At 42.9% G+C, this 16,425-nt stretch overlaps 1 protein-coding gene across 5 annotated transcripts in view; it reads right to left on the bottom strand.

Annotated features, from left to right (window-relative positions):
• AKAP13 (A-kinase anchoring protein 13) overlaps nt 1-16,425 on the bottom strand; it is a 167,920-nt gene that overhangs the window by 41,324 nt on the left and 110,171 nt on the right. For all 5 annotated transcript variants that reach the window (XM_019504047.1, XM_019504048.1, XM_019504049.1 and 2 more), the window contains 2 exons: nt 8,586-8,628; nt 6,655-6,787 (listed from right to left, as the gene is read on the bottom strand). In XM_019504047.1, the coding sequence (XP_019359592.1) occupies nt 6,655-6,787; nt 8,586-8,628 (176 nt within the window). The remainder of the gene's footprint in view (nt 1-6,654; nt 6,788-8,585; nt 8,629-16,425) is intronic.

Raw genomic sequence — 16,425 nt, 5'->3', positions numbered from 1 at the left:
ATCCCCCTCAGCCTTCTCTTGTGGAGGCTGAACAGGTTCAGGTCCCGTAGCCTCTCCTCGTAGGGCCTGCCCTGCTGCCCCTGATCACGTGAGTGGCCTCCTCTGGACCCTCTCCATGCTGTCCACATCCCTCCTGAAGTGCGGCGCCCAGAACTGGACGCAGTACTCCAGCTGCGGCCTGACCAGTGCCGCGTAGAGGGGGAGCATCACCTCCCTGGACCTGCTCGAGATGCATCTGTGGATGCACGACAAGGTGCGGCTGGCCTTCCTGACCGCATCCCCACACTGCCAGCCCACATTCATCTTGGCCTCAATGACGACTCCAAGATCCTTTTCTGCCTCTGCACTGACGAGAAGGGAGTTCCCCAGCCTGTAGGGATGGTGCTGGTTCTTTTTCTCCCCAGATGCAGCACCCTGCACCTGTCAGTGTTGAGTCCCATCTTCTCATCCGCCCACCCCTGTAACCTGTCCAGATCCAATTGCAGCCTGTCCCTCCCTTCTTGTGTGCCCACTTCTCCTCACATCTTAGTGTCATCCATAAAATGCGAGAGAGCACTACAAGACTGCGACAGTCCTATCTAAAGCGGTCACTCCTGTCTGTAGCTCATTCCCAGTGCTGTCAGCTACCAAAGCTTTGATCTAGAACTGCGATCTGCTAGTGAAAGGCTCTATATCTGCCTATTCAAAATCCACTGCGCTAGATGACTCAAGCAGCATTCAGTTCAGGAATTAAATGCTGTGGACTAGTTCTTATGGGACAGGAGCTTGACAACCTGCTTGCTCGACAGTCAGAAATGGATGAATTCAGACACTGAACACCAGGATCTTCGTAGGCCCAAACCAGACATTGGAAGACCTGAACACCTCCAGAGGAGACCAACTACACCACGAATGCATCTGGTATTTAAAGACTAGCTTGGACAATTTGGTATTTCTGAAGGCTGGGGAATAAAAGAAAACATTCTTTGTAAAATCCTAAGGAAATTTAAAAGTAATGCTTTTAAAAGCTCAGAATACTTCAGTTAAAAACAGGAAATGATATACCACCTTCAGTGAGCCAAACAGCAACTTTCATGTGTCAGGTACTCATATTGGTACAGAAACTGCACCCAAAAAAAAAAGTGTTACCATGAAACAAAATGTTCTTTCTACACTACAACCTACTAAAGAGATGGCCAAAAAACAAGTGAAAATAAAAACGCTTTTCAGCCACACATTAACAACCAGTTTGGTCAAAGGAACCACTTGACTGAACACCCCCAAACTCCAACAGCATGCAGGACTGTATTACCCAGACACAAAGCAATCTTTCTCTTAAGGCCTCATATATTACACAACTTCATTTTTCCTGTATATTTTTTTACACCAGGTTCCAGCATAAGACAACAGGCAAGCTCTTACCTCCCAGTTTGAAAGTCCTGCCAGTCTCACTGTTATCTGGGGTATTTCACTAAACCTATTCCGTTTTATCGACATAGTTCCCCAGGGGCAGGAGAGCTGTTCTCTACATGCAGTTGTCCATAGTGAGAGCAAACTGATCTGTTCAGGCTGCCATGATAGAGCTGGGAGAGGAAGTCAGAGACTACTTGAGCAAAGGAGGGAGGGAGGGAGGGAGGAACGGCTGTTGGCTTCCTTGATGATGAACTTAACTATTTTGTTGCTGCTTTTATCATGTTTTACCATTGCTACAGCCATTTATAGAAATCAGGGTGGCAAGAGCTGAATATGAAAAGGACAGCTGCATAAAAACCAAGTCTATTATGGTAAAAGACTGAAAGATTTAATAAAATAATTTTTAAATAATTTTTCATGCTGGGGGTAATTATAAAAAGCACATTTTATTCCGGTCAAAACAGAAGCACACATCGTATTTCATTACGATGTTATTATACTTGCTGTTATAATACCGTTTTGGTTATCCAGGTAGCTCCCATACAGATTGCTGGAGAGGTTTCTTTTATATATCTATAGCATCAGACATAAGATCTCCCTATCCAATATCAGAGAAAGGGTATGTGTAGACCAGAACCTGCACCAGACCCGCACACATGTAACGTGATGGTGCACGTAGCAAACTTTTTACCCCTCCCTTCTTCATGTTTAACGTTCCTTCCACGGGCCTTTGTCTCCTTTGCATTGTAATTAATGTCACTGCTCTTTTAAATGTTGGTCGCTGCCTTTCAAACTTTCGAAAAGGCACTTTATTTCACAGCTTGTTACTCTACGTGAGAGCTCTGAGGACAGCAGAAGCTGGTTAGAAGCAGCTGTATCTTTGTTTCTCTAACACTACAAGAAACAGAGGCAGGGACAGAAGCAGAAACCAGCCTTCCTGTTCTACTTCCTCTTTCAAGGGTTTTTTTCTTTTTCTTTTTAACTCTTGCTTGTTTTAACGCTGAAGAATTATTTCTTTCTGGACTGATTCACTGCACCTAGGAACTTCAGCTCAACCACATCCCGCACAAACATACCTGAAGATCTGACACGCTGCATTGGCAGGTAATAAAAATGTCAAGGGCTGCTAGGTGGTATTGTGACTTTAAAAAAAAAAATACACTTCACATCCAGTGTTTTGCAATGAGCTTGGCTTTACCAAGAGGTTTCAGAGCTACTGTAGAAGTCAGTGTATGTGCCAATCTGTGACTTCCAGTTTAACAGGCCGGGGTAGAAACTTCTTCCCAATGTATAGTGCAACCTTACATTTCATCCTAAAATAATCTCCCTCTGCAGATAACCCTGTCTGCTACAAGCCCCTAGTTCTTGCTGTACGGCATCTGTATCAGCAAGAACAGTCAGTAAATCCCCCGACTTGTTACATAGGCTCTACTCGATTCTCTGAAGCAGCTGCTATGAAGGACTATATGTTAATAAATGCCACGACGTGGCACTTTCAAGTGGTGAATAAGGATACTTGCTGCTCCATTTTATTTTAAAATTTCCCAGAGTCTGAGCCAGCTGAGTTGCCAATGATCACATGCATCCTACAGAGACACATCCACAAAAAAGAGAACTGGTCCCCCTTGCATAAGGAACTGAATATGTTGCAATCCCTAGAAGATATCCATCAGGGATGACCGTGCTGTTGTGTGTTCACCACATTACACAAAAACAACTTTGTTAAAGAGACACTGAGGTTGAGATGTCAAGATAGCAAATACCAGCAGTAAAATTTCACTTGAGCATATGGCAATTTTGATACAATCTTTACTGCACAACATACTAGTTTCTCCACAGGATTCAGTGAGGAGAATGCTCACTAGGTAGTTCTGCAATATATGCACCGAGTTTGGTAAATAGCTTTATGCTTCATTTTCTGCACTTGATTCAAACAGGCTGCAGCATCACGTTCCTTGACGGTTTGCCAATGGTGCTAACTGCTAAAGTATTTCAATGCTTTGCAGCCATTTAGTCTCACACAACCTGGCATGATGGGAAGACATTGTTTTCTACAAAAGACACATGGCAGAGAGACAGATGAAGGTCAAAAGAGTCCACAGATTTTGGATGCCCACTCTGAGATGCCTAAGGGCTGATTTTTCAAAGAGCTTCTGACTACTGACTTCAGTGACGCTACTGAGTGCTCAGCATTTCTGCAAGTTAGATGCTAGGGTTTCAAGGTGGGTACTCAGAAAATGAGACACACAATTATTGCTCCCCGCTGGTAAGCTGGGTTGAAGTAACTTGTGCAGTGTCATGTTGGAGGTTACACCTAGTGCTACCACCATTCCTGTTCTCTAGGGCAGCCCACAATTGCTGTAATCCTATAGACCCTGCCTGATTTCACTACATATCTTCCAACTTACATAATAAATGACACAAGAGTCTTGCAAGCCGCAGCCTCACTCCCTAGAGAACCAGACCATAGTTTACCATATCCACTGAATGGTAGAAGAAACCATGGGAGAAACAGCACATGACCATGTCATTATAAAATACTGTGTACACATGATCCCAGCATGACTGTGTTTGTGCATGTGCTATTTCCTAGGTTCTTTTTTAAAAAAAGGATAACTGCAAAACCAGTAATGAGATGTGGAGGCATACAGGGCCCTAGAATGAGAATGTAGATCTCTGTCCCTTGAACAAAGTGATTAGAAAGTACAAGTAGCAGGTTGCCAAGCTCTGTGGGCATAAACACACCACAGCAGCAGCAAGCCCTGGGTGAGACATTCTTAAGTCCTGCCCACCTGTTCTCAAATTGCATGCTTCAAGTCCAGAAATATGACAACAAAAGATGCTCAAAAGTGTCCCTCTGCAGCTGCTTTTGAGAACTGGGTCCCCAACATGCTTGAGAGCCACTCCGGGGAAGGACCCTGGAGCAGCTTCACTGGTGTACTTCCAAGTTTGGGTAGGTGGGGTGTGCTCCAGGTTGTCCTGCCTGGGATACACCGCCACTGCAGAGCAGACGTATCCCATGAAAACCAGACAAGAGAGGGAGACAAAAATGTGCTAGTGTGTTCCCCAGTTATGTGCTAAGAGCAAAATTAAGCTTTAAAAAACCTGGGCTCTACCTTAAGTCTGGTACAAAGTTTTCTCTATAGGCTACAGACACTCACCACTGTCCCGTTGTCATCCCATCTCTTCTCTCATACGCTATACTCAGGGCGTATCTACGTGGTGACCGTAGATCATCATGAGATCCCCAGGTAGCTACACTGTACCGTAATGTAGCTACCTGGGGATCACACACAGTCTGTCCACAATAACACAGTTATTGCCAAAAAGCAGTGACGCAGGCTGTCTTTGCTACCACCCCTCCTCCACTATCCCTCTGTTTTATCTCAGCGTATAGACATTTTTGCTGCTTTAAAAAGGAAGGAGCTGCTGCTGATTGGGAGTATGCAAGTAGATGCTATGATGTTATGTCTGCATGATCCTATGATGATACAAGTTGTTTTTTTCATCTAAAATCTGACCCTGGGCAACACAGGTTTCAAGTTGGAGCAGTTTAGGAAAACTTTATCAATACAGAATCATGAAGACGGAACAATTAGACTGCCGTCACTTGTCCTGGTTTCCTCTGATATCACTGCACTGGTTATATCTATCTATAGCCTTAGTTACCCCATTTCCCTCCCAGGGTCTTATCTGCCCCTGTAAATCTGGCCCTTGCCCCTTTGCATTTCAGTCAGGATAGTTCCTCCTCTAGGATGTCTGGACCCGCTGGGGCTCAGAGTCAAGATGGTCTTGCTGCTGTCAGGTCTACTGCCTAGGTCCCACCTCAGCACCAAGTAAAGAGGAAGCCCACCTCTGCCTCGACCCTCCTCGGCAAGGCTGCGTGAAATCACTCCATCAGCAAGGAAGGAGCCATGATTAGGGACCTACACAAATTTCCATTTTGCAGATTGTGTGAAATGGGGCAATCTCTGCAAAAATCAGCAGAAAAAAAAAAAAACTTACTAAAAATAAAATGCTGGCTCCCCAGTGGGAGCCAACAGCCCTCCTGGCGACGCACCCCGGCACAAAGGGGGCTGCTGGCACCAAGGCATTGGTTGAGAGGGCTGCCTGTTGTACAGTCCCATCCCCTCCACCAATCAATATGAGGGATGGGGCCTCATGATGGACAGACCTCGGTAAACGGGGTGGAACCATATGATGGACAGCCCTTGCAGCTGATCTGCAGTGTATGTGTGTGTGTGTGTGGGGGGGAATACCCTTCAGCCAATCAAGAGGCATGGGGAAAGGTGGGGCAGGGGGTCACCATGATGAACCAACAAAAACAGCAAGCGAGCCCCAAAATCTGCCTGTCAAATTGGCTTGCAGCCGCCTCAAGTTGGGTAGCCCCCTAGCCATGATGGATGATGCAGCCATGTTCACAGGGCTCTACTGAGCATGTGCAAACCGAGATTGTCTGAAGGCTTACAACGTGGCCAAATGTGGGCATTTTTCCTAGGAGGAAAGCAAATGGCACATTGCTGATGAAAAGGCAACCGCCTTCCCAATTTCAGGTTCTTGTTCTGGAGCAGGGAGCTGGGAGGTTGAGACAGAGAATTGTTAGTATCACCAAACAATGTCATTCCCCGATTTTGTTTTCATGAACGACTGAAACGGTCTGCTTTATAAAAAGTCAACCCAAACGATACCAGTCTGGCATAGTTACTGGTAACTAGATACGGCTGTAAAGTGAGAAGAAGCACGTGAAGTATATGCAGATGCTTCAAGCACCGTCTGGCAGAGTCCTTCCCTGCAATTAACTGGCCCCGATTACTAATGCCACGCAAGCAGCTGATGACAACTTCTGGCACTACCGAAGACTCACATCCTTCAGAAGATCACAGAACAGAGGGACAGTTATGACTGGATTTACAGATTCATATTTAAAGGAAGCCGTGAATAGTTCAAAGCTGCAATCAGACCTGCTAACAAATTGCCATAAAAGGCATACAATACAGAGAAAATCCCCTCTGCTCAGTAAAATGCATCACGTCTTGCGAGGCAGCATCTCTTTAAGAATGAAGAGGCTTTGGCTCATTCGGCCGGTTCATCTACTTGACTAAGCACGTGAGCACAGGAGTAAGAGAAGTAGAAAAGCATGCTCCTGGCGGGCACTCTGCTGCCCAAAAGACCAAAGGGCTCTTATCAGCACAAGAAGATTTCTTACTCTCAAAAAGGTGAACGCAAAACAGAGAGAATACACAAATAGCTGATGCCACTTACTTTGCTCTTCTTGCTGCTGGACATCTTGTTCTTGAGGTAGCTGAAGGTGCGGCTGACTTTTGTTCCACTTTTCCACTCTAAATCTTTCCTAGAGGGGCTGTTAGGTGGGAAGTTGCAGCTCTCTTCAGAGATACTAAAGCCAAGAGAGACAGAGAGACAGTTATTTTTCTTTTCTGCAGAATATCAGAAGATGAAGAAGACTGAAGAGGAAACACTCTTAGATTTTTTTGAAAGGCCAAACACATTTCTTCCAGTTACTGTAGATACCGAATAGCTTCATCGGTCAATGGGCGTTATGTCAAAGACAATGGCAAGCTAATGAGAAAATGCTACGTAGTCAGCTGCAAAAACATTTCCATAGTAATTTTTTTGGTACTTTATCTTCACAAACCAAGTCATAGTGCCCTCTGCTGCTGCAGGGGAGAAATAGCCATGAACTCACTGTTTGTCAGCATTTTTCCATCAAGACAGCCAAGTCTGTATGACTACACAAGTACACTCTCAGTCTCCATGCTTAATTATTAGCGTCTGCTATTATTTACTTGGATCAGACTGTTATAGAGGAAGATATACGATGAACTCTGCATGCAGGACAGCCTCCACTAGGAAGCACTCTGTCTGGAAAGTATCCCCAATAGTTTTGATGCAGTTTAATTGGTGGTTTAGTTAAAAACAATCTTTGATAGACAACAGATTTTTCCTGGTGCCTTTCATGCAGATCAAACAGGAACTGGTTCTTTTTATTTGTTCATCTGCTGGCACACAATGCACCATGCTCCGAGCCATCAAGAATTTCAGAGGGGCTGGTGAAACAGACCTCAGAGGCAAGACAGCAAGCTAGATTGATGGTAACCATAGATAAAATAACTGTCCTGGAGCTTCTCAAATGGGAAGATGACAGAGATTTTATAAAGATGCCAAAACACTCTGCACAAAAACCCACTACACAGGCTCTATTACAATGAAAACAGAGCAGCAGAGGCCATCTTTTTGTTACATCATCTAGCACAATTGTTTATGGACACCGGGGGTCTGCAGACTAGGTCTATGGGGTTTGCAAAAGATGACTATGAGCAGTCAAAACTTTGTGAATACTTACACTTCCAATTCAAAGGGGTCTGCACCTCCATTCTAAATTCCCAAAGGGGTCCGCCATTCAATTTTTTTTAGGGGTCCACAAATTTAAAAAGGTTGAAAACCACTGATCTAGCGCAATGGGGCTCAAATCAAGAGCCATGCTAACAGTTAACTTAAAATATGCCCTTCAGAAGCACCACCCCACCACTTGCACCAGGATGACTTTCCATCCATATTCATTTAAAGAATATGGTGTCAGAGAGCAAGTGAAATACCCCCTAGCAACATGCATACATGCATCTCCATGAAAAAAAATGACTCTAGGAAAGGCCACAATCTTGCCAAGAAGGGGCAGAATGCAAATCTCAGGTGAAATGTTAGTCAGCTGAGGAAACTAAGGGGAAGAGAAAACAGCTATAAAACATATTCAAGAGCTTCCTGGGACAGAGATACAGGCTCTAATTATCAGGAAAAGTAGCAGTGTATACAAGGCAGCAATCAAAGATCCAGTTCCCTTGACGCCACAAATGATATCCTCCCCTCACATGAGAAAAGATGAATTAAAGCCTCCAGTCATGCAAGGAAGAATAAAGTATGCATACAAACACAAAAAAAAACTTGCCATCATGGGGAAAAAAAAAGGGGAAAGGGAACCAATCAGAATGACCTTACATTATGGTACTTTATGTTGCACCACGGTTATGTAAAAACCTGAGAAGTTTTACATTGCAAAACAACTTAAATAATAGTCTAAAACTTTCCTTATGTTGCATTAAACCAGAAGCATCCAGAATTACCTATTGCTGGAGAGAAAAATCAGAATGAGGGGTTTCAACAGAGAAAAGGTACTATACCTCTGAGCCAGGGAACTGCTGGTGCCACTGAACGATCGCGTGCCTGGAAAAGACGGGGGAAAACGTTAGACTGCAAAGTCTTGGGCACCAAGGATTTTACTTAGCGTGCAGATTCTAATAGTTAAAGGAAGAGAAGCAGCTGCTTAGCAAAAGCTAAGGTGTAGTACAGGTGCCTTCCTGTGCCCAGGGGAAGAGTGTTCATATTTCCTAGGGGATTCCAAATTAATATCTTAGGTAGGAAAAAAAAAAAAAGAGATGGGTTGCTTAGTAGTTTTATCACTCATCAGCTGCTAGGCAAAAGATGCAAATGTATTATTTTCACTGACATATCAGGGTGCACAATTGTGACCCGGTAATTTAATTTCAGTATGTGAAAATGAGAAACCCGTTGCCACAATACTTTTACTTCTGTACCAACAGAATACATCCGTTGTAAAAGAAATCCTGCTTTCATACCCGAAGCAGATTTCTAGTTGATAAAATTATAGCTCATTTTCCTGTCACAATCTCTAAGCATGGCATGAAGAAATATGGAAAACAAAAGGAGCCTTATTCATTTTTCTATAGTAATGTCTATACAAACTTACACAGAGCTTAGTCACTCAAAAGGAGCTTTAGGAAAAAATGATTTTCCACATCCTACTGAAGCCCTACCCATGATACAACTTCCTTTTCACACTAAAGAAGCCTGCCTACATAGTCTACTTGGAGTGGATTACGTAGCCGCCACTATTTGCAAGGAGTGTCTGGAAATGCTGGAAAAGCAAGAGAGAGCAATTTTGATGCAAAACGATGCCTGATCGTTCCTTCAGAAACTAACAGGGCTCGTCACAAGTTGAAAGACCTCATTACAACTTTTATATTTGACCATGTCAGATGAACAACAGGCAGTGTAACTGAGCTTATAAGCATTTTGTACTTCCAGTGTAATAACAGCAGCACTTTGGCCTCCAACTGTGTTAACACAAGTTAGAGCTGAGAGCTGATGCCGAAAAGGCCTTAGTCCTTGGCATCAGAAGCAAAATGCAAGCTAGTACAAAGCGCTGTAAGTGTATTACAAGATGCTTTTACATTGCACAATGCCTCCCTCAGTTCTAAAATACATTTCCAATTATTGACCACAGTGCTTCGAACAGCATGAAAGAAAAGACGCTATCTTTGACCCTTTAATTCAAACATTATATAGTGGAACGAGCTGATCACCTGGGCATGATTTGATAGGCTTTGCCTGTATATCCTTCATTGAGTCTTTAGTTTAGCAACTTTTCTGCTCCAAATCTGTCCCCCATGACAACGATAGTTATTCAGACAAATTTACTGTCTGGCTCAGGTTTGCTTATAGTGACTATTACATAAATATCTAAGCACTAAAAAGGTAAGCCACAGGCTCAAGCTGCTGTCCCTTGTTAACAACATAGCAGGTCTGGTCTTTGCATGAGCTTCAATCCACTTTTAACACAGGTTAGGATTCGTCGATCAATATTTCTGCTATCGATCACCTGCCTTGACTGAATATGAACATCCCACATCTCCTATGAAGTCCTGACTGTTCTACACAGCCAGCAGAACAAGTAGCATAAAACAATATTAAATCCAGATCTATAACAATTTAGTGTTCCTGATCTGGTTTTCTGCTCCCCTGGAAATGCCCAGAAGATGCACCCTGCTGGCATTCATGATCCACTTTGAACCGCAGAAAATATTTTATCTTGAACAGAAGGCAGACCAGGTGGCACCTAACAGAGTAACTCATTCAGAGAGGCACGAGTTTGTGCAGGCTACAGCTTACTTTGCCAGGTGCTATAAATGGGCTTGCAGAGAGCAGGGGTACTAAACTGAAAAGAATATGGTCATTTAAATACAAGTGACAGTGATGGACAAAACGATTCAGAGAAAAATCAAAACTAATCTTACTTCTGAATTAAACTGGATTTCTAAGGTTCAAAAAGAATTGTAAGGCCAGCAGTCTAATATTGGTTATACTGATCATGAAAACAACAGAGTGATATTCCCTCCCAAATTGTGTCTTGGCCCTGTCTGGGACCAAAAACTCACGTGCTGGGAAACAGCAAGAAACCCTGATCTGCAGCCTGACTTGATAGTTCATGAAAAATCTTGTTTTTGGAAGGTTTCCAGCCCTGCTGTGCAACTCCAATGAGTTTGGATTAGCAGCCAAACTTCTGGGTGTTATCTGAAAAATCTCAATCTTGTGCGCTTTACCCGCCAACCATTATTTCATGTGATCGATGGACTTGAAATAATTCACCGCCTTCGTGATACAGAAAGCAGCAGCGGCATTGGCACATTCCAAATAGAACGTCTCAATGACAGAAAACAGCTTGCAGCTCCCCAAGACAACCAGTAATTAAACTGAAGGGGGCCAGGGAATTCCAAGAGCCTGATAACAGCCATCTACCATTTGGTAATATGTACAGACCAACTTGTCAGGTAATAATTTAGGCACTTGAAATCTGCAGCTTGTCAAATGGGAAAAAAAAAGGCAATTCAAATACACAGTTGTGTCAGACTAACTGCAGCCCAGTCCAGGGGAAAAGCTGGGGTTTCAAGAGGTTGGAGAACGGCAATTAAAATGCATGCTTGATTTCAATGCAAATGCATCCATCTCTTCTCAATGAGAGCTGGACCTTGGGAGAAGTAAGAAAATAAATCAAGGCAAGTTTTACTGAATCCAGGAATACCTGTGGTGAAGGCAGCTGGGTGAGTGGCTGGGGTGAAGCCAGCCTTTTTACGAAGCCACCACAGGACTGGTTCAATGAGGAAAATAAACACCAGGGAAGTAACTTTTTTATGCTTTGTGACATTAAAATTCCAGCGTAAATGCTCGCTGATAATAGCAGTACTGTTGAGGGAAAAATACAAGGTAGACTGATTATTTAATGTGATGACTAGACACTGCATAGCTGGCAGGATGATTTAAAATAATAAAGAATAAAATTGGCTAGTGGTGAAGTGCTTCTACTGCGCTGGGAGAAAGCTAACACATGAACAGCTGTGTCCTGCAGAACTGCCTTGACTAGAGAATTTGGCCTGGATGTGGAACACCCTGAAGTCAGAAAATGCATGTTTAACTCTCTAGGTTGCAGAGGCAACTACGAAATGCTAATCAGGATCAACATTCAGGCATCACAAGTCCTCCAGTGCCTACATACACAGAGGGTCAGTGCAATTAGACTGATAAGCTTGGTTTGAAAGGTCACTTTCACTGGCAATTCTTTGGGCTGCAATCAATTCTTTGTTTTTACAAAGCCATGACAAAATCTCTAGTGCACGTGGCAGTAAGTCATATCCCCCAAACAACTGACACAATCAACACTGAAAATGCCTCCTTCATGGGTCCAATACGAAGAATATTTAGAATTCAAACACAAACCAGCTGAGAAGGCAAGGTGCTGGATCTGAAACCAAAATCCTTTTATTCTGCTGTTAGTGAAACATCCAGACACGTGCCTACAGAAATGCTGTTAGGAGTCATGCAATGGAGTGGTTAGTCAACTGTTCTTATGGTAAAACAGCAAAGTCTAAAGCAGAAACACAGGCTACCCATTACCTCCACCCACAAAGGTTGTGTTTCATGTAAGTTACTTACTATCCGACTCCTCCTCCTCATCACTGGAAGAAGAGCCAATAGAAAAGAGAGTTTTAGACTTAGGAATGAGCGGAGAGATGTTGAAGGAGAAGGAGATTCGTCTGGATGGCCGGGTCCGTCCCTGGGCTGAGAAGTGGGTTAACAGCAGACATTAGAGCATGCTTGAAAATGCATTTAATAATAAAAAAGGAAAGGAAAGGAGCCAAAAGCACACAAAAACAAAGCAAAGTAGATGTCTGCAAAGCAGCTGGCTTCAGAAAAGGCATAAGCGGCAAAGAATTCAGCGTGTTTATTCCAAAAGATGCAGGTTTCATTCCGTGCATAACTTTGAGTTCAAGGAGTCTCTTATTTGCATTGGCAGACTTTGCTAGCAGCTCTTCCTAGGATTTTGTATTTGAACAATTATGTTTCCAAATATAGAAGAATTTACATAATGGGTCTCTGGACAAACAGCACCTTCTTCATTGGGAGAACTGTCAAGGAACCTACTCAGTGCAATGTGTTCCAGAGACTCCCCCACCAGGGCTAGAAAGCATACTGTGTCCATTTAAAATGGCACAGCAGGTGCTACTTGCAGCCAATCTACTTCACCTGAACTTTTGACTTTTTACTTTCAATGTTTCTACCATTCCCAAATGTAAAAAAAAAAAACAACCCAGTGAATTTACTGCCTGTGAAAGCTGCTGAACTGAAAGCCCTGGGAGACCTAAAATCCCCTGCTTTTCTTTCCAACAAATATAGCATTGACAGAAGCCTCTTTCCTCCTGTTCTCTTCCAATGTACATAACACTTGTTGAAAAGGAAATACCTATAGCTGGGACCAGCATTTCTGTAACCAAATCAATCTTTACTTTAAGGAATTTGCCAACTCATGTACTAAATTTGGGGATGATTTTGTAATATCGACCCCTATCTTCTATTAACAGGTTTTAAGCTACCAATGCAGAAGTGTAAGCTATGTTTTACATATTTTAATTCACCTTGTGAAACGATAACTTCACCTCCCAGTACTATCCATCTCCCCTGAAATCAGGAGAAGAGCCAACATGGATGGCACATTCCTGTGTCTTCTGAAATCTATCCAAATGAAGGGGACTCAACTGTACTGGCATTTTCAATAAATGTTTAAGGGAAGTGCCTTGAGAGCAGTGATCTCTCTTAATTAAACCAAAGTGCACTTTTCTTGAGCAGGATGACATATGAACCCTGATGGCTAGCACAGAAAAATCCCACAGAATTCAATAGGACTGAAAAACAATATGAATGTAATAGGTTTCTTAAATAAAGGAAAATTCTCTTAGGATCTTACAATGGATACCTTGACATCTTAAAATAAATATTCTCCAGTCTACACCAGGGGCTTCAGGCTACATAACAGTGACCTTTTCCCAGCTGGCTCCACAGCCCTGGCATAGCTACCCTCCAGCTAGGGAGCTGTGCCCGTGCCACCACTGCTTCTCCCAACCCCGCAGCTCCTTGGCTGACTTGAATGGAGCTTCACCTGGAAGGGAGCTGCACTGGGGCTGGGGAGCTGGAAGCTGCTTCTGCACTGCTGCTGCTTCTCTCTGCCTGGCTGCTCACCCGCCAACCCAGACCAGCCTCGAGAAGCTGCACTCACACTGTAGCCTTGGGGAGAGGAAAAGGGGGAAGGCTTAGATTAAATGAGGATGAAATTAGATAAGGATTTTTTTTTTGAAGGGATAAAAGCAAAAGGGAAAATAGGAAGATGGGTACTCCTTACTTGAAATGAACACAGTTTTAAAAATGTAGGCCAGATCCAGAAAGGTATTTAGGAGCTTAAGATGAAACCAGTAGGAGAGTTAGGGATCCGGAAATGAAAATGAGTTAGGCACCTCTATCTCTTTTTGCATCTGGCTCCTAGAGTAGAAGTAATTTCTCTTCAGTGAATTCAGAGCCAAACAAGAGCAGCTTTTGCTTCTTAAGACAACTAAGTAGACATAAGACAGCACATACACTTGGAGCAGTATGGTTAGCTGAAAAAAGGCACCAAAGGAAATGGGAAGCTAATATAGGAACTCATCCCTATCACTGGTTAGCCAAAAATGTGACCTACCTTTTAAAATATATTTTTGCAGGATTCATGGCATTCTGTTGCGTCCTCAGGCTGTTTACTCACAAAACAATAGATGTTTTAATGGACTATTTTCTAACGCCGGCCAGAAATGCCTATAGTAAAACTCAGCCCTCACAACTAAATCAACGAGCACATCCGAGAGCTTGAGAGAAATACCTCTGCACAAACAAGTCAACGTGCATGCACTAGAGGAAAATACCAAGGAAACTTAATTCAGGTTCATGCTTCCAAAAGAAAATTGAAAAAAAGAAACATTTAACATGAAGGGTATTTTGACCATGTATAAAGCGCACGATGTAATTTTGTAGCTATACTGTATGGTATAACTGCAAATGGGACTATAAGGAATGAGGTGGGGAACACCTTATCTTGCAAAATCCCTCGCAACTGTACCTCTTCCTTTGGTCAAAATGTCCGCATGTGAAATGGTTCTGTGGTGCATTTGAAGACCAATGCCACCACTTAATGTGAAACAATCTTAGAGATGTGTTACCCAATTGAAAGAATCTCTCCGAAATGTTTGCAGGCGACAGTGTGCAGTTTTTGTGTTGTTACTATTCCTATTAAACGTGCTAACTGGCAAACAAGCCAAAAAAAACCCCCACCACAGTCCCTCTCACTGTCACAGTTCTGAACAACAGGATTGCAAAGCATTATTTTTTCTCCTTTTTAGGTTACCATTTGCTCAGCCGGTTCTTAAATAGCAGCGTTGTTTTAATGTAGAAAACGCAAAACTCCTCAGACAGCTTTAATGCCTTCATTTCAGTAACTGTTATTTTGTTTTTCCAAAGCCAGTGGGAGCCTTTCGAACTTTCCAGCCAACAACTGTTGTGAACTCTAACTGCATAAAACGCTGAAGCATCAAAAACTGTGAATGGTCACAGTACCACCAGTCAATTCCCTTTGGGAAGACCAGGGACATCAAATTAGAAGGGATTAGAAGATGTTCAATTCTAGAAACAGACACTATTCCAACAGGCATGACGATGCACATGGAGAGACAGAGAGGCCAATACTCCCCCGATATTTAAAAACTTCGGAGTTCAGTTACGGCTGCAGACATTAATTCCTCTCTTCTCACCTGGGCTAACTTGCAATGTTTGGGAAAAGTGTTCTTTTATATCATCTACCCTAAAATTAAAATCACTGAGATTTGGTACCTGGTATAACTGTAAGCATGGCTCTATGAAAACATGAATGTCCAATTCTGAGAATACAACAGGAGTTATATGTTATGCTGTGACACTTTCCAGTGACAGGCTCTAAGGACATCATGCAAAATAAGGGTACACCACCCCACTGGGCAAATAATTAATAACACTTAAATATTATAAATATACTAATAAATGGTATTTCATTTTCCAAAAGGTTCAGAGCAGCTTGAGGATGAGGAAAAGCAAAATGAGTTACACAAGTTTTCAATGCGAGTGTCAGGGTTGGGAACAGAACCTATGACCCAAATTTTCAAAAGGGCTAATGATTTTGGAGGCCTCATTTTTGGGGTATGCCACTGCAAACCCTTCACAGCTCAAAAAAGACCTGATTTTCAAAAAGCATGGAGCACTCATGTTTTCAGAATCAGGCCATATCTCAAAATGGTCACCCAAGTAATTAGGGCTCATAACTCATGATTCCCTGTCCCCAATTTGAGCTGCTAAACTAGTCTCAGTAGTCCACCCTGAACTGGCTGTCAAGTGCTACGTGCTCCAGTTCCTTCTGTTTGAGTTACTGTTTCCACTCCTGAGCATATAGGACAGAGACCACTGGCTCAGCTGCCATTAACGAGATGAAAGATTAATAAAAGGGGAAAAAAGTTTCTGATCAAATTGATCTACTACCAGTTCAGGTCTAGGTGGCATTTGTAGAGCGCACTGTAAGAAGAGCGAATTCTTTATGAAGTGGGCTGCAGTTTACATGAATTTGAAACAGTGGCATAAGTGTCCCTCAAATGCAATCCCCACTCTGTGAGCCTGACAGAAAGTTTCCAAGTAATGGGAGACTACCACTGGGCTGCCAACCTTCCTCACCCACTGAGCAAGCCTGTTTTCTGGGAGTAACTATGTTATTTATAGTGTTTGGTTAGCAACTGAAAATGATGCCAATAAACTCTTTGCTTAAAAAAAAAAAAATAAAAAAAA

The sequence above is a fragment of the Gavialis gangeticus genome, unplaced genomic scaffold, assembly GCF_001723915.1.
Source record: "Gavialis gangeticus isolate Ggan-Ray unplaced genomic scaffold, GavGan_comp1, whole genome shotgun sequence".
Taxonomy (NCBI): Eukaryota; Metazoa; Chordata; order Crocodylia; family Gavialidae; genus Gavialis; species Gavialis gangeticus.
This window is presented reverse-complemented; position numbering and strand designations above follow the sequence as displayed.